This window comes from Squalius cephalus, assembly GCF_949319135.1.
Source record: "Squalius cephalus genome assembly, chromosome: 13".
Classification (NCBI taxonomy): Eukaryota; Metazoa; Chordata; class Actinopteri; order Cypriniformes; family Leuciscidae; genus Squalius; species Squalius cephalus.
This window is the reverse complement of record NC_137134.1, coordinates 23,723,914-23,743,773: the sequence shown is the minus strand read 5'-3', so window position 1 is coordinate 23,743,773 and position 19,860 is coordinate 23,723,914. Positions and strand designations below refer to the sequence as shown.

General features: G+C 34.9%; 2 protein-coding genes across 2 annotated transcripts in view; both read right to left on the bottom strand.

Moving 5' to 3' along the window:
* The window catches only part of gnav1 (guanine nucleotide binding protein (G protein) alpha v1), a 29,213-nt gene extending 21,201 nt beyond the window's left edge, over positions 1-8,012 (bottom strand). The window contains exons 1-3 of the mRNA XM_079890354.1: positions 7,475-8,012; positions 6,486-6,577; positions 1-92 (exon numbers count right to left, since the gene is read on the bottom strand). Coding sequence (XP_079746480.1) covers positions 1-92; positions 6,486-6,577; positions 7,475-7,604 — 314 coding nt within the window. The 5' untranslated portion in view covers positions 7,605-8,012. The remainder of the gene's footprint in view (positions 93-6,485; positions 6,578-7,474) is intronic.
* A 1,695-nt stretch (positions 8,013-9,707) lies between these two features.
* On the bottom strand, positions 9,708-18,492 carry pcyt2 (phosphate cytidylyltransferase 2, ethanolamine). Its single transcript, XM_079890424.1, has 13 exons — positions 18,259-18,492; positions 16,967-17,055; positions 16,698-16,859; positions 15,860-15,926; positions 15,674-15,758; positions 15,536-15,577; positions 14,763-14,901; positions 14,534-14,616; positions 13,974-14,051; positions 11,707-11,772; positions 10,594-10,659; positions 10,420-10,508; positions 9,708-10,327 (listed from the first exon to the last, which is right to left on the bottom strand). The coding sequence occupies exons 1-13, from the start codon at positions 18,369-18,371 to the stop codon at positions 10,213-10,215; spliced, it is 1,194 nt and encodes a 397-aa protein (XP_079746550.1). The 5' UTR covers positions 18,372-18,492; the 3' UTR covers positions 9,708-10,212.
* Between the last annotated feature and the right edge of the window lie 1,368 nt (positions 18,493-19,860).

The window sequence follows — 19,860 nt, the reverse complement described above, 5'->3', positions numbered from 1 at the left end:
GTGTTCTTGCTGTTGGCGAGGTTGATTCGAAGGACGCCCATTCCATGGAGGACAAACTTCATAGAGGTCAGGAGGTTATCCAACACCGCAGGCTGGAACAGTAGATATATGAAAAGAGATGATGATTTATAAGTAAGAACAAAACATGATATTCATACTCTTAGCATATTCGTTTTTATTTCGAGTTCTTTCTCTTGAGATTGGCAGGCGTCTTTGTCCTTTCGAACGCAAATAACTTCCAAAAATGAAAGCATTACCCAAGAACCCTTTCACTGATCTGTGACAGAAACCAGTCGCGTTGTGTGTGCATCTAACCAAATACATCCACTTCCTGTCACTGGGACATTTCCTGAATGAATTTCCGCTCAATTAATTTCTGTCCTTATTGTCTCACGTCCACCTGAGTGACAGGAAATGGCGTTATTGCCGACAGAAACCGCTGCGTGACGATCTAACGCTCGGCTGCAACTCAATGCGATTGTGCAGTTATGAATCATGGAATGTTGATCACTCCTTTTTGGTCAGAACAATTCACAGAGATGGGAATGATTTGTACAGTTTTTGGATCACCATAATTTCTTATATCAACAAAATGGCATGGCAGTCATTAAGTTTTTTACATAAATATTGCAACATATTTACTGTATAAGTGAAATAGGATGTTCAAATGAGTATAAAAAAAATAAATGGAGGACTATAAATAATATACACAATAATAAATAAATGCATATATAAGATACATACAAATATGTAACTAAATTATTAATTATTAATACTGATTTTAATTAAATATTTTAATATAATATTATAATTTGTTTTAATATTAATATTTTAATAGTCATGCACACAACAAATATTAAAATATTAGTAATTGAAACACATTTTGTATCACTTATTTATTTATAACAACATTAGAATTCTATAAAATTTGTCTTATTTTAATATTTATACACAAATACAACATTTTTATTATATATATATATATATATATATATATATATATATATATATATATATATATATATATATATATAAATTAGAATTATATAAAATGTTTTATTATTTTAATATTTATATACAAATACATTTTATATATATATATATATATATAAAAATGTATTTGTATATAAATATTAAAATAAAACATTTTATATAATTCTAATTTATATATATATATATATATATATATATATATATATATATATATATATATATATATATATATATATATATATATATATATATATATATATATATATATACACATACACACACATCAATTATTAAAATTTGTTAATACAATTAAGATATTATGATACTTATGATACTTATTTATATAAAAAATACATACATATACACATATACACACATATATATATATATATATATATATATATATATATATATATATATATATATATATATAATACTGTTCTTTATTAACATGAAGGATTGTGCACAGTACACTACACAAAAATCAGTCCACGTGTGTGCCACTCAAAGCCTTTCTCTTTTCACACTTTCAGCCACCCGTCCACTCGTGTTGTGCTCAAATGCTTCCCCCCTTTTACCGCCCCTAACTCTCTGGCCAAAGCAAACGCATTCCTGCCCTTTATTGAACAGTTTTTGTTTGCTGGACCATAGATCAGAGGCGCAGAGCATTCCTGGGAAGAGTGAACGCCGAAAAGCCTTTCTGTGTTCATGAAGGGGGTGTGGAAGTTATGTGGTTTGGATATATGATGCACTTATTTTGATTTCCTGTTGTTGTGCAAACACACACAAAAAGTGCACTAGAGCGAAGCAGGAGGTAAAGTTCAGGAGTGAATCACACACTTCAATACTATAAAACTATTCTTGTGGAAAAGGATAAGTGCAAAACATCTTACCAGGAGTGTATGTGTGTGTGGTTCATGCATTCCCTTCGTTATGGGGACTTTTTTTTTTTGGTCCCCATGAGGAAAGCAGCTTATAAATCATATTAAATGATGTTTTTTGAAAATGTAAAAACACAGAAACTTTTCTGAGATGGGTAGGTTTAGGGTTAGGGGATAAAATCATTATGATTGTGGAAAGTCCCCATAAAACATGGACACCATCAATTTTAGGAAGCCATTTTTGTCACAAGTTTGGATTGGGAAAGTAAATGATTATAGAATGTTAACCTATTCTCGAAATTCTACAATCCACTATTTCTTTTCAAGAATCTACACAACTTTTGAGTTCTAGAACTTTCAGACAACACAGAACAACAAATTCAAGATCTCTGGTCGTGTAAAATCCTGAAGAGGTTATGACTTCCGAAAATTCCAGGCAAGTCATGAGCAAGTCAAAGAACAACACATTCTACAATAACTACATTTGGGTCAAGCCCAAATTCAAGACCACCGACAACGGCACTCTGAAGTCTCATATTACTTCTTGATGTCACGTTTGGAACAGGAGAATTTACCACTTCATCAAAGAAACAGAGTCAGAGGGAGGTGAAGGAAATGAAAGCATGAAACCCAGCTGCGAGTTGTGTGAAGTCTTGCCATAAAAAGGGTCACCAGATACGCAACACTAATAGCTCTATTGTGTGTATATGTGTGAACATCTGATGTATATGTAATCTTTATTAACGTTTGACAATATACACTACCGTTCAAAAGTTTGGGGTCAGTAATTTTTAGAAAAGAGTTTAAATGGTAATAACATTTCATAAAAAACTTAATTTTTTTTAACAAATAAATGCAGCCTTGGTGGGCAGAAGAGAAATATTTTACCAACCCCAAGCTTGTGAATGGTTGTGTTGATTTAGTTAAAATTAACATAAAATTGCATTCATTTTAAGGCAGGTCTAGGGTGAGAAACACAAAAAGAGGAAACAGGAAAGACAACTTGACTAGGGGAGACCTCAGTGTGGTTCAAGACCGCAGTCACAGTTTAGTATAAGAGTTAAAGAAAGAACAGATTAAGAAAAAGACACTCCTGTGACATTCAGGTCAGGACAAGTCCCAGTTCTTACCTGTAAAACGTCACATTTTCCCTTTCATTTATGATTCACACACACCACAGGCCACCACACCCTTCCCTGGCCTCTCTCTGACAGTCAACGGTCCGCCCTTGCGCGACACTACGTCCAAGTCAACCAAGGCCAGTCTGATTACAGACTGTGCCCGTGTCTGCAAGCTTGTGTACAATGTGAAACTAGCCATAATTATGGGTCTGTACAAATGAATGCATGTGTGCGCAAAAGCATGACCCTTTATGCAACCGTCCAATAAAAACTGGTGAAGCACAAAATGGACTTTTGAACATTATACAGAAGCCTGTGACTGGCCACATACATTTTAAGAGAAAAACACAGGCATGGGAGAGGTCAGCATAACAAAAAAATGACAGATTGGCTTTTAAAAATGAAGCTGTTCGTTTGGTCTACATCAAACTTTGCTGGGCCGAATACAGAGCCTTGAGGTATCCCGAACTCAAGACGTGACTCAAACTAGGCTTGTCTATGTTTACTGCAAAATATGGCTATTGTACGACATCCTTTAGCTTAAGGGTGATGTTTATTTTATATCTAGAACAATGGGAGAAGTTTAATGCTATGGGTAGCCTACTTACTGTTTTATTCTTCCCTTTCTGCAAACAGATCTAAACCGCTGTTGGGTTCATTCATTAATAAAAGTGTTGCAAAATACAAAACATTGTTCTTCCAGTCAGAGTTTTATACCACAGTGACTGACCACAAACTATGCAGTGACATGGCTAGTCTAACATTAATCCGATCTAGAGATCTCCATTGGGTCACATACTTGACACTTTGTGTCATTCAGTTCAATGCCTACCGCACTTTACAGAACTAATGAATGTTATAAGAAACAACTATCAATTTTGCCACATTTATAATTTAGATTTTAAAAAATGGTATGTCTAGATGTTAGTTAAAACCTGCCTTATCACATACAGACAAAGTAAGATAAAATGTTTGAAAAATTACCCGCTACATTACCGCTTCACAAAGTAGGACAATGACAGTCATCAATCTCCAATTTTTCAACAAAAAAACCCTAAGGAGTGATTTCAGTTTAGAATTCACATGAAACCCAATCCACATTAATGGCAACAGCTAAAGTGTCATTATATGAAATGAGTTCATTTTACATTTTGAAAATGGAAAGATAATTTTTCCAAGTACATTTTTTTTAAAGACGGTATAATCGAATGTTTAAAAAGAATGTCTTGTGTCAATAAACTGGTGTTAATTAAAAATCACAGACAGAGAATAAATTATCCTGTTAAAATTATAAATAATTACTGTATATAGATAGATATATATAATTTAAATATCAAATTGAAAGTATGTTTTCCTTAAAAATAATCATACATATGTGCTAATTTTACATAATTTTAACAAAGTTTTTTATAAAGGCCCAAGCTTTTGACTGTGCATATCATTTCTGTTGTATGGCACTGTACAATATCACATCATTCTACCCACATTCCAACACTTTTTGTTTTGTTTAAAGATAATGGAAGTCATGCTGGGAAAGATAGCACGGACGATGAGTCCATCCCAAAAAGGGCGTGTGTGTTGGGGTGAGTGTTTATTTAAAGGGTTTGCTCATGGTTTTCCATTGTCTGATGGTCAATGTTGTCATATCAGCTGACAAAGGCCAATAAAACCGCATCTCACAACAAAAATCTGCCACTAAAAAAACGTACTTTTTTCTAGCAAGCAACTACCATAGTCCTCACTACAGTTTGTTATTATGCTAATATGTTCTGAGACTCATCCCACTAAAAATTAACATAAAAAAAAGACTAGGTGGTTGCTTGTTGACAAGTCAAATAGTTAACCATCCTGACCAATCCCTGTGCATTTGCCTGGAAATAATGGGTGGTTATTGGGGTTTTAAAGTATTCCCTGAGGCTCTTCAAAACCCCATTGGCACATTCTCAGCACATCAATCTAATTCAAGCTCACCGAAAAAGTGTCGCTAACACAAACAGACCCTGAGGGAAGGTTTAATGAAGAGAACATGGTACACAAAGTCTCTGTTTAAGTCAAGCTAGCACACATGCGGATCTGCACCTGGCACTTCACAGGAGATACCACGGACAGTTCGTTGATCAGCTGATTTATAAAGCAACTGGAGAAAGATCTGACTAGAAACATGTGCACTAATGCTCAGTTAGCTTGATAAACATCACCGCACAAATATTGGATGGACAAATTCCAGAATTCCAAAGGATCAAAGCTGCTTTTATTAAAAGTAATGAAATACTGAGGGAAGTTTCAGTAAGTTAGCACTCTGTCAAAGACAAGCTAAGAAAAAAAAAGCCGTTTTCTGTGCATTCGACAGTCAGTGTGAACTTTCTCTAAAGTCAACAAACTCACAGTACAGCTCTTTAACCTGTCACTCACAAGCTAAAAGATGTCATACATTTGTAGTAAATTCAGACAAGTCGTGTTTAAGTAACGTTTTGAGTTCAAGATGCCTCAAGGCTCTGTATTCGGCCCAGCAAAGTTTGATCTATATAAAATAAAGTCTTCATTTTTGCAAGCTGAACTGTAATGTCAATATATAGCCATAAAATAGCCTTTTGTAGCCTAGCACTAACATATTTTTTTTCTTCATTTCCATTGAATTTTAGACAAAGAATAACAATAGCGTCATATATACAGTACATGATGCATCGTGATATAAAATTACTGCCATTCATACTGCCAACCCCTAGCCTAGGGTCTTTTTGGTTAACTGAAGAACTGGATTGAATAGCACAACTATTGTTGTTCACAAAGATGACGTTTAGCCCCAAAATATCAGTCAAAGACTGCGGTTTTAGCGATACCAGGGCTGATGAGCATGTTGAGACCACAGCTGGCTGCGATTTACGATGAATGAGCCAATCAGTGTCTGCTCTGTTTCCAAGGCGATACGGCATACGAAGACCGCAGGTTAGTCTTAAGGAGCCAGTGTGGGGCTTTACATTGTTACCATGGTAACACTTGTGAGTGACAGGTCAAAAAATGTATGCGAAGATATGGTTGAGTTTAGAGGAAGTGCCCACTGGCTGCCAAACAGATGAAACGGATAGGAAACGGATATATTATAGGGGCAAATTGTAAAGAAAATGTGCACGGAAGTTGACAATTTAACGATTTTTAACTTCACAAACTTTTTTGTGTCCATGCATTTCCTTCCCCCTTTCCTTTTTCTCTTCCTAACAGAACAACAACAAAAAAAATGCTGAGGCAAGATCCAGTCTTCCGTTCAACTGAGGTCTTGTTTCACAGTTGAACCAGTGACCCCTTAAACTTTTAATAATCCCCAAACACACACAGAGGCTTCATTTCCCAGATGGCAGAGGAAGTACAGAGAAAACTGACAAAGTATAGTACAAATGAGAACAAATGTTAAACTATTGAATGCAATAACCCTTTTACAATGGTGGGCATCCAGTGTGTGGAAACAACAAAACATAAAACAAAAATTCCTTACCTTAAAACTGGTTAGTTCTTGTTTGGTGAATCCATGACTGTGGATAATCTTCATCTGTTTGACCAATGTACTTTTCCCACTTTCTGCAGCACCTACATCAAAAAAAAAAAAAAAAAAAAAAAAAAAAAGTTCCATAAAATGACTAAATAGACATTTAGTTATTACCTGAAACCAAAGAAACATTACATGAACAGTCCTCCAGGATTACATAGATTAGGTGTCTAAAAGGTACAACCATGACATTTCATGAATAAACCCTCTCTGAAGTTCGAACTAACAACCTTTTTCGGTTACTAGCCCAGATGTTTAGTTTGAGCCTACAGCATTTTAGATATGAGGTGTGAACACACATCTATTCAGTTACAGTATGGTGTACCTAACCAGATATAGAGTTAGAACCTACAATCTGTCAACTTAAACTCTGATCTGGGGTTTTAACATATAATCTTGAAGATTTCAACCCAGAACTCTGGTGCGAAACTCACAAATGTTTAATTTACAGCACAGAATCAGATCCAAGCTTCAATCAACATCCATTCAGCTTCAACCCATGAGGTTTGAACTATACAGTGGTTCAATTTTCTGCACAGATCTAATGTTTCAACCAACAACCTTCTGTGGTCTAAACCTACATTTCAGATATCAGCTAAAATTGGAGGTTCAAACCCTCAACTGTTTAGTTGCCTAACTATCTGAAGTTTCAATCTACAACCTGCCATAGGTTTTCTGAACACAGAACATGTCAGTTTTAACTGAGATTTGCTATGTAAACCAATAAACGTCCAATTGCAATCTCATATTTGTTGCTTGAACTCATAAATTCGCAGTTGCCAACCCAGACCTGAAGTTCAAACCCACAACTGTTTAGTAAACTAGTACATTACCCAAAATTACATGTCTAACGTTCAAGTAGGCCCATGTAAACATCAAAATCCATGTTATTTTAACTAAAAGCAACGGGCAGATGAGCAGGATGAGAGCTGTGTTACCCAGCATGAGGATCTTCACCACGTTCATCTCTCTCTTGGCGTACTCGTACAGATCTCGGTCTATCTGCGAGCTGTGGATCTTCGCCTTCTTTCCCTCCTCTGTCACCTCTGAGCCCAGACACAGACCCATATCCAGAGCTCATGTCTTTCCCAAAGAGCTAAAGATTCAGCAGAAATCCCAAGACCACGGATGGAATCGAAGAGGAACGTTTAAAGTCGCGTAAAAACATCCCGGCGAGATCCCGCGCGCTCTTATCCAAAGTCCCGGTCAACGCGTAAAATGACACCAAAGTCAGTTGCGCGTGTTTTTGGAGAGATCGAACTCTATTGTATAAAGAGAGGCAGACTGGGACAGACACTGTCGGACAGGAAGAAAGAGAGAAAAAAGTTTCAAATCCGTCTGTTCCCGGTTAGTTTCGTCAGACTGAGCGCTCGTGCGGGATCGTGAGAGCTCAACACTGACGCCGCGCAAACACTCCTAATCCACAACACAACACTACCTGTTCATTACGGGTCAGCTAAATGGTGTGTGTCGTCTACAGAGCGTCTCTTTTTGCTTTTTTGGGGTTGTCCGCGTTCTTTAGGAAGGAAGTGACGTGATGTTTGTGGAACTTTGTCACCTGAGATGGGTTTCGTCCAACGCACGAGCTCACTTGGCAGTCACTGAAATCCATATAACATTAAATGTAATTCAATTAGATAAAGTAATACATTAATTAATCATTGATAGAACGTTATCAAATAAAATAAAGTAAAAAAGGAAATTATTTAAAAACATCAAAAGAAACAAACAAATACAACAATAAATGAAATAAAATATAGCCTTAAATAAAATATAAGGGTAAATTACACTAAATATAGTTTATTGATTAATATACAACAAAACTAAAACGTAATTATAGATATATAAAAAACGACTACATTTTGTATTAAGTATCAATTTAAATATTTAGAATAAAACTGTGATTTAATCTAGCCTACAACTATAGCAAGTATTAGTAATTGATGGCAGTTGGGATCTCAAATAAATCTCAAAATTAAGAGAAATTATGTTTTTACTTCACATTGTGTTTATGTACATAAATCACATAAATGTATCAATAAATATTCATTAGAAAAACAAAACATTCTTCTCTAAAAATTGAACAGATGCCACTGTTGATACACTGAAACATGTTTTTTTGATACTTTTTTTATTGTGAAAATAATTGTTTTGACGATTTACAGGTTATGATGGGATTAGTTCCAATAAATTAAAGATTGTCTGAAGACAATACCACGCCATGAACATTCAGCATCTAACAGTACACTCAGAATTGGTCACTTTCTGCTCACATCTGTAACGAAGAGACTTTAAATTAGTGTTTTTTCACAGCAATTCACTGTAAATGTACAGAACATTTTAAAAACAATGTGCTTTGAAATTCATTAAAAACAGAAACGGGTGACAAAACTGCACAAAGAGGAAGATTATTTACGTCGCACATTAAAATGAATGCAAGTGTGACAATAAACCATCAATTAATTTTGTATATCACAGCGTCCTGACATCTAAGAATCACCTGAGGTCGGAGAGTCTTTGGTTGTGGTTTTGATCACTTCACAACAATTAAAGGTATGAGAAAGAAATGAAAAACAGTAAAAGAGGCAGTAAAAATGCCAGATACAGTATGTGACTGTGAACAGTATATGAAACGATATTTGACAAAACTTCAGTTCTGAATTTTTTTTTCATAACACACGCATCAAACTTCTAGTTATGATGAGACGGGTAAAACTACAACAGTACCACTAGATTAAAAGATACCGGGGTAAAAGCCTGTCAAAACATACCCAGGTCACATTTTTCCGATACCCACACACACATTAGGACCATTAAGAAGATTGCCGAAGATTATTTTGATAAGAACTTTGCAAATTTTTCCAATAGCCAAAATCTCATTACCCCAAATATATATATATTAGTATAGTATATAGTAAAGTATTTATATATGGTAGTAAATCCTTAATTTATACAAACATTATCATTGTATTACAGCATTTTTTATATATATATATATAATGAGAATCAATACTGAAAATAATGTGCAAAAAAATAAAACAATAAAATAAAATATTCAGATGTATTATGGTAATGAGATTATGGATGGAAATTATTTGAAATTATAAGAAATAATGTCACAATACAAAAACATTTAATAATCTTTAAACAGGCATTATTTGTTTTATGCAAAAATATAATTTGATTATGGGGTAAATGTGACTTGGATATGTTTCCATGAGATTCACCCAAATAAGAAACTAAATTTAAAAGAAAAATCCCCAAATAAACCCAATTAGTCTTACACATACCAACGTAATCAACACGAAGTGTTCCTTCACAAAGCATTTCTCTGCTCATCTACGGATACGTGCGGATGGATCGCTAATTTAATGACACAATCTTCCCATAACCCTCATAAAACGACGCAAAAGTATTTGCTAAACGTTTCTCAGCGTTCCTACCACTGAGAGAACGTTTTTCAACCCATTTAATAGGTACTATTAAAACTCATCGCACGCAACAAAGTGGTGTTGTCATCAAACAAGAGTCGTACAACATATAAAAACAGGTCCGTGTTCCACCACGTTCATTTAAATGCGGGCACTGTTCGTAAATCGAGGCGTTTTATAACAGTCCGGGGGGCAATTTTCGTTCTACGTCGAAGCCCCTGATTTGTTCGGTTTGGATAGTTCGGTTAATTCTTCGCGAGAGCCGCCTCGGTCTTCAGCGAATCATCTTTATGCTTCAAAGCCTCGATCATGGCCATCTCTTTCGCTTCCTTCTTCTGGTTCCTGGCCTCAAACTGCAATCTACCGGACAAAAAGAGAGATTGGTCCAGCATATGTTCGTACACACTTCAAGCGAGCGATGTTTTTACATTTTGCTTGATTATTTCTCACACCTGTTCTCAATGATTCTCTGCACGATGTCGTCGGTGGTCAGGTTGCTGCCGCTGTCTAGGATGCGGAAAATCCCTCTCTTCTTCGGCTCCTGAGAAGAGAGAAACAGGTTAAAAACAGGATTTATGGAGGAGAAGATAATTCAGAGATGATGAATGTTTGAAGACTTTACTCACGTCGTAAGGGTCTGTACCGTCGCTGTCGGGAAACACTTCTGTCTTCCCATGACACACCAGATCCACCTACAGCCAGACACATATATATATATAAAAAAATCATAACAGTTAATAACATTTTTTTAAAAAACACTGTTCAAACTAAAGTGTCTAAAACTAATTCAAGTCGAGTATTAAAATAAAAACAAAAATGTTTAGTAAAATAGATTAAATGTTTAGTGCTTTGGAAATTTGGTACTGATAATATATAATGGAAAAAAGGAAACGTATAAACTGAAAAACAACGTATCTGCTTAATATTTCTTTTTTTTTAAATGATCATTAGAGCATTACGATTATATCTAAAATTTTGAATTTGGGCACCAAAATATTTTGATGTAAAAACGAAAAGATGGATATTAGTGCTTTAGAAATTTGGCACTGAATAAATAATGCAAAAAAGGAATCTTAGAAACTGAAAAAATAAACTTTTCTGCTTAAAAAAAAAAAAAAAACGATGAGTAGAGCATTACGATTTTATCAAAACTTCAGTTTAGCGCTGAAAAATAATGGGGGGAAAAAACGTAGAAACTGAAAGATAAATGTTATTTTCTGCTTAATTTAAAAAAAAGTTTTTTTTAATTAAGTAGATAATACCAGATATTCTTTTTTCCATAATTTTTTCAGTACCAAATTTCTATGTCGTACAATTTAATAAAATATAAGAAAATATTTCACTAGTACACACACACATATAAATATTTGTATTTGTATTATTTGGAAAAATGTCCCAAGCTCTCTGTTGAGTCCTCTAAAGTTAAACTGTAACTGAGGGGTTCTGGTTAAAGAGGCGAGCAGTAAATCTCTAGACTGTTCCCGGAGAACAACAACACAGAATTGCTGAAATAGTGTTCTGTCACTAAAGCCTCTGAGTTTGGCTGCTGTCCCAGGACAGTGCACAACACACACAGCTTTACGCCTCAATATCGTACTGTGTGAATCACACAAACCCTGTTCTCTTCACACACAAAGCCTTTTATTGTGTTATTGTCTGGAAGGGGCTTAAATCTAAACTAGTTTCTTATTCGCCACAATGAATGAACAATGTAAAGTTGCACTGCTTTAGTACTGTACCTTAAAGTGATCCAGAAGATCTTTTCCTACTGCGTACGGAGCCCCGATCACAACCTCTGACACATACTGAACACAAGAGGATCACAAGACAGTTATTCATAGCCTAAACGAACAACTATAAACTCACCTCCAAGTTCTACAGTCAATTCTTCTAGAGCAGAAAGTTCTAAACTGTCTAGGTTCCACATTCTTTAAGTTGTAATTGCTTTAGGTTCTACTTTCTAGAAAATTCTCCAGTTCAATAGTTCTCCAAGTTCTTGAAGTTCTAATTTCTTTAAGTTGTACATTTACAGAGTTCTCCAAGTTCCAAAGTTCTACACTGCCCAGGTTCCACATTCTTTAAGTTGTAATTGCTTTAAGTTCCACTTTATAGAAATTCTCCAGTTTTATAGTTCTAACTTAAGTTGTAATGTCTTTAGGATTTAAGTTCTCAGAGTTCTCTAAGTTCTAAAGTTCAACGCTTCTACCTTAAATTTCTACCTTCTCTAACTTTTCAGGGTTTTTTTACGTTTCAATTTTTCAGAGTTCTCCAAGCTCATAAATTTCTTTAGTTCTAAGTTCTACATTGTCTAGCTTCTACATTCTCTATCTTTTCATTTCTTTAGGTTTTAAGTTCTCAAGGTTCTCCAAATTCACAAAGTACTCCAGTTCTAGTTTGCCAAGTTCTAAAGCAAGTTCTCTAGGTTGTTTAAGGTTCTTTAAGTTATAAACATTCTACATTCTCAGAGTTCTCCAGTTCTAAGTTCATCAAGTTCCATTGTTCCTTAAAGGCCCCCTGTAGTCAATCATTTTATCCCTCAAAAATCATCTTTGATCACCAAAATGACATATTTCAACGTTTTTTCATGTGAAAATAATTTCTTCATGCCTTAAAATAACTTGAATGTGACTCTACAGCCTTGCTTTGTTTAGTATATGTGGATCCATGAATATGCAAATTAGTCTCCTCCTCCTCTCACTCACACCAGCTTAGACTGATCCACTTGACTTTACTCTAGTAAACGCTACACGATGGCAAGGAAATGGAAATACTGGTTTAACTGAGCCATATAAGTTTGAACCAGAGACCAAAGAGAAAGTGTGAATTATACAGGCTCATCTACAAGTCGATGTATCAGAATGGTAATGCGTTTTATGAATCGATCTCTACGTCGGATACATAACTGTAATTATTGTTATTAGCCTTTGGCTTGACTACGTTATCAAACAGCTAATAATGAGTTGCTAATGTTACACAAACCACGTTCCTGTTCGCCATCTCAGTCTGCCTTCAAAAAATCAGCATCCTTAGAAAAGCTCGGAACGTCAGTGGAGAAATTCATATAGTTCTTCATAACATCGTAAAATACATAATATACATAATTCACCTGCTATATTGCTAAATGTACCCGATGTTTTATATCAACAGAAAAATATAATGGGATAACCTGACTTCTCAGCAGTTAATGATATGCTAAAGCTCGCACGCACATTGATGTGATTGGTTACAACATTTCGATTGGCGTTTTGAGAAGAAAATACTCGGCAATGGTGTTGACTTATGAATTTGCACATGGTTTGTCGCAAAGCATATTAAAAAACAACATTAAAAACTTGATTTTCACTGCAGGGGATCTTTAAGTTCAAAGTACTCAGTTCCTAAAATTGCCTAAATCAGCTGAACTTCTAAAATCCTAAAGCCGAATGCAACCTCCCATCATCCCCTGGGACAGTCTTCAGAAAGGCATGCACGTGTGGTTTGCATTGCTATCGCAGTGTGAGGGAGGTCTGTCTGAAAGCGACGTCATGCTTTAGGTATGCTGTTATGTGCCTGATCCGTGAGAGAATTCGTGCTGTGGATGAATAAGAGGGTTTGTAAACTAGGTTATGTTTGGATTAGCACACAATGCGAGATTTTTAATGGCCATCTCATGAACATGCAGAACAAATGAACTTTTTTCATTGCTTGTGATATTTGTTCTTTTGACCTTGAGATGTTTCCTAATGTTTCTGCTCAGTTTCTTCCCCCTACACTCTCTTTTTTTGTAATATCACTCCCTCTCTCTAAACACAGCGGCCCATTGTTCTTAAACAAGAGTGTCACGAATACAAAAACAATGTAATAAAACAGAATTGGAGATGGTAAATTATGCACAATCCAGAGAACTGACTGGAGGAGCCAGTAATTTATGCAAACCAATCATTTATCAATGGAGGTGGTAAGTTATGCACTCCTTTATGCGAAATGCAAAGAAATGATTGGAGGAGACGTTAAATTATGCACTCACTCTGCAAGCCAGCACACTCAAAGTTCTCTCATGAATATTCATGATGGGGTAGTTCTTCCCTTTGTAGCGGTTCACTTCCTACAAATCAATTATATGAACACACTTAATAAACATGACAATAACAATTACTAAACTTTACATTTATTGCACATCAAAACTGCTATATTTCACACATAAGTTACAGACAAAATGACAGATCCAATACTGCTAATACTGACCTAGTACTAACCAATAGTAATAAACAATTATAATTGTGTGTCATTTCTGTTTTATAGTAGTAATTACCACAGTTTATTGTAGTAACCATAACTGTAATGTTTATGGCATTCTGCATGGTAGGGAACTTAAACAGATTCCACCTGAGGCTATGAAGGTCTAAAACTGTGTAAAACAGGTTTGTGAGCGATCCTGTTTTACATTCGTTTTTAGGTCCAATCAAAATTAGAATTAGAAACAGCTTTCTACATCAAATTTTGCGCTTTTTGTCAAGCACAATGACAGAAGAGAGATCTGTAAACTCTTGTAAAGTGGGTGTGCGTGTTTGTTTTTATGAAACGCACCTGGTCAAAGTGCAGTCCGACAATGACGTAAGGTTTCTCTGCTTGTTTGTACACAGTTTCGAGGAAATCCACATGACCGATGTCTATATGGGTCAGATAATCAAGGCCAATACACAGATATACAACCGGAGTACCCTTAATCGCTTTCCCCAAATTCTGATTAAAAACTTTCTGGATGTCTTCAAAACAAAGGCAAGTGTAGAGTGGCATGTGGATTTTAAAAGGATACGGAAAAGGTCGAAAGCTCCTGCCACATATATGATGGTGTCTCCTGGCTGCGGTTCTTTTCCTGAGGCGAACTGGATGATCTTCTGAGAAGTCTGCAGGAACTGAGAGACGCCAGTCCAAGGACTGTGCCCTTTAGGACCCTGAGGAGAACAGAAAAAACAGAAAGTTTTGCATTCGCAAATGCCAAGAGATTCAAATTGTATGCCGTTGTATAACAATGTATAGCCGAATATCCACCGCAGGAACTTTCCCGAGGAACTAGTGATTTTGGGGTGGCGCTCTGTGTGTTTCGACCGCAGGAAGCAGGGTCTAAATGAAGTTCCGGGTACAAATTTCACCCTCATTTCATTTCAATCACCATTTTTAAAAATCTGTTGCAGTGCATGCAGGTCTACGTCACAAGACTAATTTGCCGAATTTTCACGATTCTTTAGACCGTGGTGGAAACGCAGAAAGCTTTTCCTGGGACAAACTGTTCCAGGTAATTTTGGTGGAAATGCGGCTTATATTATTATTTTTAATTCATAAACCATATATAAAATTAAGAACTACATAAAAGAGCAACCCATTAAAGTTTTCCAAGCAAAACTACATTTTAAAATGGAAATAATAATGTAGAAGACTTGATTTTTATCCATCAGGATTTGACTGGATTATGATATGTGCGCTACGATAATATAAATGTACATTATTTAAATGTTTCAGAGGTGGAAAAATTATGAAAATCTTAAAAAGATTATACAATTATATCTGAGTATATGCAGATCTACTCACCTTCCCAAAGTTATCCGTGTGGAGCTGGTAGGCCGTGTTATCCTGAGAGAGAGAGAGGGGCGAATATAAATTAGGGACTGATAGAAAGACTTTACATAACGCTTAACAACACATAAATAAATGATCAATTTTACGCACAATGTTACTGTGGTGCGCCTTTGTTAACAGGAGCATACGGCCCACTAGGTCTGTCGTAGACACTCCCTGTGTGCGTTTACATTCCCTGTTGACGAAAACGACATTTTTGACAACCGTTACACCCATCCCTGGGTCAAAATTCAGTGGTGTGCCACAGGTGTATGTCCGAGGACCATTAGACTTTACCTATATCGGCCCATTCTCTTCACCTCGTCATAGGTATCCTTCCCGTCCACGGTCAATGTGATGTCATCTAGCAAAATACATGAAATTATTTCAGATTCAGTTCCATTTTACTTACATTTCAACTATGTTTTGCTTTAAAGGGAGACATTTCAATGTAAAAATCACTATGCCGAGACACTTTCTCACCAAAGATGATAACTATAAAGTTTTAATAATTGTTCTAACTCTTTAAGTACAGAGACGTCCACATCACGACTATAAAGATAATGACAATGAATAATGTGTTTTTTTTTAAGCTAATGAACGATAAACATTGACAGCCAATTAGAATTTATCCTGCTTTAAAGAGCGCAAGCATTTAAAGTGGCAAACGACAAAACTAATAGTTTTCTTTATAGTTATCATTCTTGGTGTGAACAGGTCTTTAATCACTTGTTAAAAACATGTTAGTTTAGAAATAGTCATGACATTACTTCAATTAGCATATAAACATATATGTTAATATTATGCCTATTCAGCAATTAGGGCCATTCTGATAAACGTCAACATGAACTACACCATGTTTTATGTGAGAAAAGTTTCAATCATAACATAATTTACAGTACATACAGAACTCTTAAAGGAACGCAACAAAAATAGACTGTTCAATTCTAAGAATCAAAGAGTATGTAAATGATTATCAAAAACTAAATTACTTCCGTTTTTGATGCAAAACAAGTGTTTTTCAAGGAATAAAATTCCACAAAAACTAAATAAATACAATACGGCACCTTAAAAGATATTAAAATGATTATGGATCACTAGTTAGTGTGTCTAAATATCTAAAGGATCCCCTCACCTCCGTGCACACAGAAATCACAGTTGTACTTGTCCAGCGTCTCCAGCGTGGTGACGTACGGCGCCCCTTCCACAATCTCATCCACCCACTTTATGGCCCGTATCATTTTATAACGCTCGGCCTGCGTGAAGACCGGAGGACCCTTGTGCTTGGCTATTTCCTCTGAACGTGAGATAGAAAATATTTGAAAATTTCCTCATATATTCGGGTATTACAGTGTTTATGTAAAGTACAAAGCATTGATCTGAAATATGAAGTGTGAAGCATACCGTCCGTATGTACTCCTACTACAAGATAATCTCCCATCGCTTTGGCCTGTCGTAATTGGTTCGAGTGACCGTAGTGCACCATGTCATAGCTGTGGAGACAGATGTGGACTTTAAATACAGAGTTAATGAGGGTCAATAAAACATGACCCGCGTTCAAAGACAGAGAAACCGCAGGTATGTAATAAATAACAGCTCTGCACGCCGAATTAAAGGAGTAACTAGAAACGGTGGGTTATCTAACCAGGACGAGCCCTATTCCCCCATTAATATCATTAGCTGGGCCGATGGGATTACATGAGAACATAATCTCCAATTTCATTTCCCATGATTCCTTGCTGGGCACCACTCCTCACACTGGGTTATTTATAACATCAGCTTCATTTCATCACTCATAAACTCATATTATTATCGTCTTTAAACGTTTAGTGTGTCATTTCTGAGCCTCTGGTGTCACCAAATGGAATTGCAATATTAATGCATTTTATGAACCAGCTTAGGCATGAGAAACATGTAATATCACTTCTATCTGTAATATTTCTTAGAAATCACTTGACAAGAACACTTTTGAACCTGCACCTGTATTATGGATATACTATTAAAGTATTTTTTTATTTTTTTTTACATGGTCTAAAATAATGTGCTTTTGTCATTTTATTAGTTTTAAGGTTTTTTTTAATATAGCTTTAATTATTTTTTTAGTTAAAGTATTTTTAGTACTTCAACTTGCTTATTTTAGTTATTTGCCAAGGCAACATTTCTAATTATTTTAATTTAACTTTTCCATCTAATATTTATTATTATTTTCAATAACCGAAAAATGTATTTCAATAGTTTAAGTTATCAATAACAACACTGTTGCACATATACATAAATATATGGTAATCATTCAATGCAATAGGAAATATCAAAGTACATTGCCACCTGACACCACTGTACTACGTACTATGTTTGTTTTCACGTGTTCTCTGGTAATACTATGGTATTTTAAAATACAATGTAAAAACAATGAATTAAGTACCATGGTAATGGAATATTTTGGGTATGGCATGTATTTTAGTATCACTGCATTTTTCAAATTATCACAGTAATACAATGTGATACTATAACTGACAGCACCATGGTGCCGATAAGGTACTTTTGTTGGTAATTTAACAATACAATGGTAAATTCATCTCTGTTCTACTATAGATATTCTTATGTTGAATTCTAACATTATAAGACACTGTAAAGATGCTGTAGAGACACATACGCACTTTGTGTTCATTACCGTATGAGTGTGTGTTGTCACTCACCAGCCGTCACACCAGACCCGGATCACCCGCTTCCTCTTCTCCGGGCTGTGGCTGGAGGAGCTCGACTCTTCTCGGACCTCCTCCTCATCCGCATGGATTCCGTTCATGATCATGCTTTTAATGCGTATAAACTCCCCGAACAGTCGTTAAAAACGGCTGTTACACTCTGCGTTAAAATGAATGACACCGGCAAAGTCGCTACGCCCTTCCAGACGCCGAGAGAATGTGCGCAACGAAGATGACGCAACGCGCAAACCGCGCCTCCTCACGATGCCCCGCCCCTCCGATTAGGAAGTGACGCCAGGCACAGTGTGCAAAGAACCATAAACGTAAACATATAAATATATATATGTTATTTATTTATATGTATTTATATGTCTATGTGATAAACTCCCATGATAAAAATAAAAAATATAAAATTAGTGTTTGAATTTCGTTACACGCTATAAATTACACAAGAAAAACAAGTGTTTGCTTATTATATTATCCTGTTTTCACATACAATTTTTAGTTTTTGAGCGTAATTTAATTCACTAATATAATAAATGAATACATATTTTTCTTAAATATTGGTCTAGCTTTCTTTCTATTTTTGTTTACAGAAATAATCAAATCAACCGCAAATAAATAAACAAATACATACATATTTTTGGAACATTTGAATATAATGTGTGATGTTTCACATTGGGATATTAGCCTATTAATAATAATAATAATAATAATTATAATACTTTCTACGTTAAAGAATGGACAAAAAAAATAAAATAAAAATATTGAAAAAAATAAATATTTAGCTAATTTCAGATATGTGACTATTATTTTATTAATGCAAGTGCAAAATATAAAAATTAATGAATACATAAATGTTTGAATAAACTGCACAAGATGGTATTTGCTTATCCTGTTTTTGAATTGAAGTAATTTACTATTTTTCTAAATCTTTTTTACATCTCAGATCAATTGAGTAAAAAGAGTAACATTCAAAAATAATGTTTTATATTTCACATTAGGATTCAATTTCTTAAACCAATATTAATACTCTTATGGCACAATAATAATAAAAACAGATAAACATTAAAGTTGGCAACAAAATAAATGAGTAAATAAATAAAAGCGTTAACAAATGTATTTTTTAATTTAGGAATCTTGCTCATTTCAGAAATATAACTTTTGTTTAATTATAACTTTAAAAAATAAACATGCTGTAAATGGCTTTGCACTTTTAATAAACCGAATCCTCAAACAAGTGTATTGCTACAGATATCCATTAGGTGGCGCTAAATGCATATGTGTTCAAGCAGGAAAACAACAGGCTTGGGTGGAATATGAAAATGTTTATTTTGCAGAGCAAAACACCATTTACCATGGTACTTTGATACAGTGGTGGCACACGTAAATTGTCACTTTTTACCTGAGTGTTTAGTGCATTCACCTGAGTTTGTTTTTATCGCACACATAGAAAATAGTTCAAAACTATAGAAAAATATTTATTTTCTTTTTTTTTTGTTATAACTAACATGATGTTCTTTAACACTAGGGGAAATAAATAATAACCACAGTGCTCAAAGTTAAAAAATATTAATATGGCTTTTGATTTCAAGA

Excerpts from the sequence above, each read along its gene's own strand:
- pcyt2 (XM_079890424.1), bottom strand. The coding sequence starts at position 18,371 with ATGATCATGAACGGAATCCATGCGGATGAGGAGGAGGTCCGAGAAGAG. Across the intron at positions 16,860-16,966 it reads AGTAGGAGTACATACGGACG|AGGAAATAGCCAAGCACAAG; the intron begins GTATGCTTCACA and ends TCTCACGTTCAG. Across the intron at positions 14,617-14,762 it reads AGGAGCTTTCGACCTTTTCC|ACATCGGTCATGTGGATTTC; the intron begins GTATCCTTTTAA and ends TGACCCATATAG.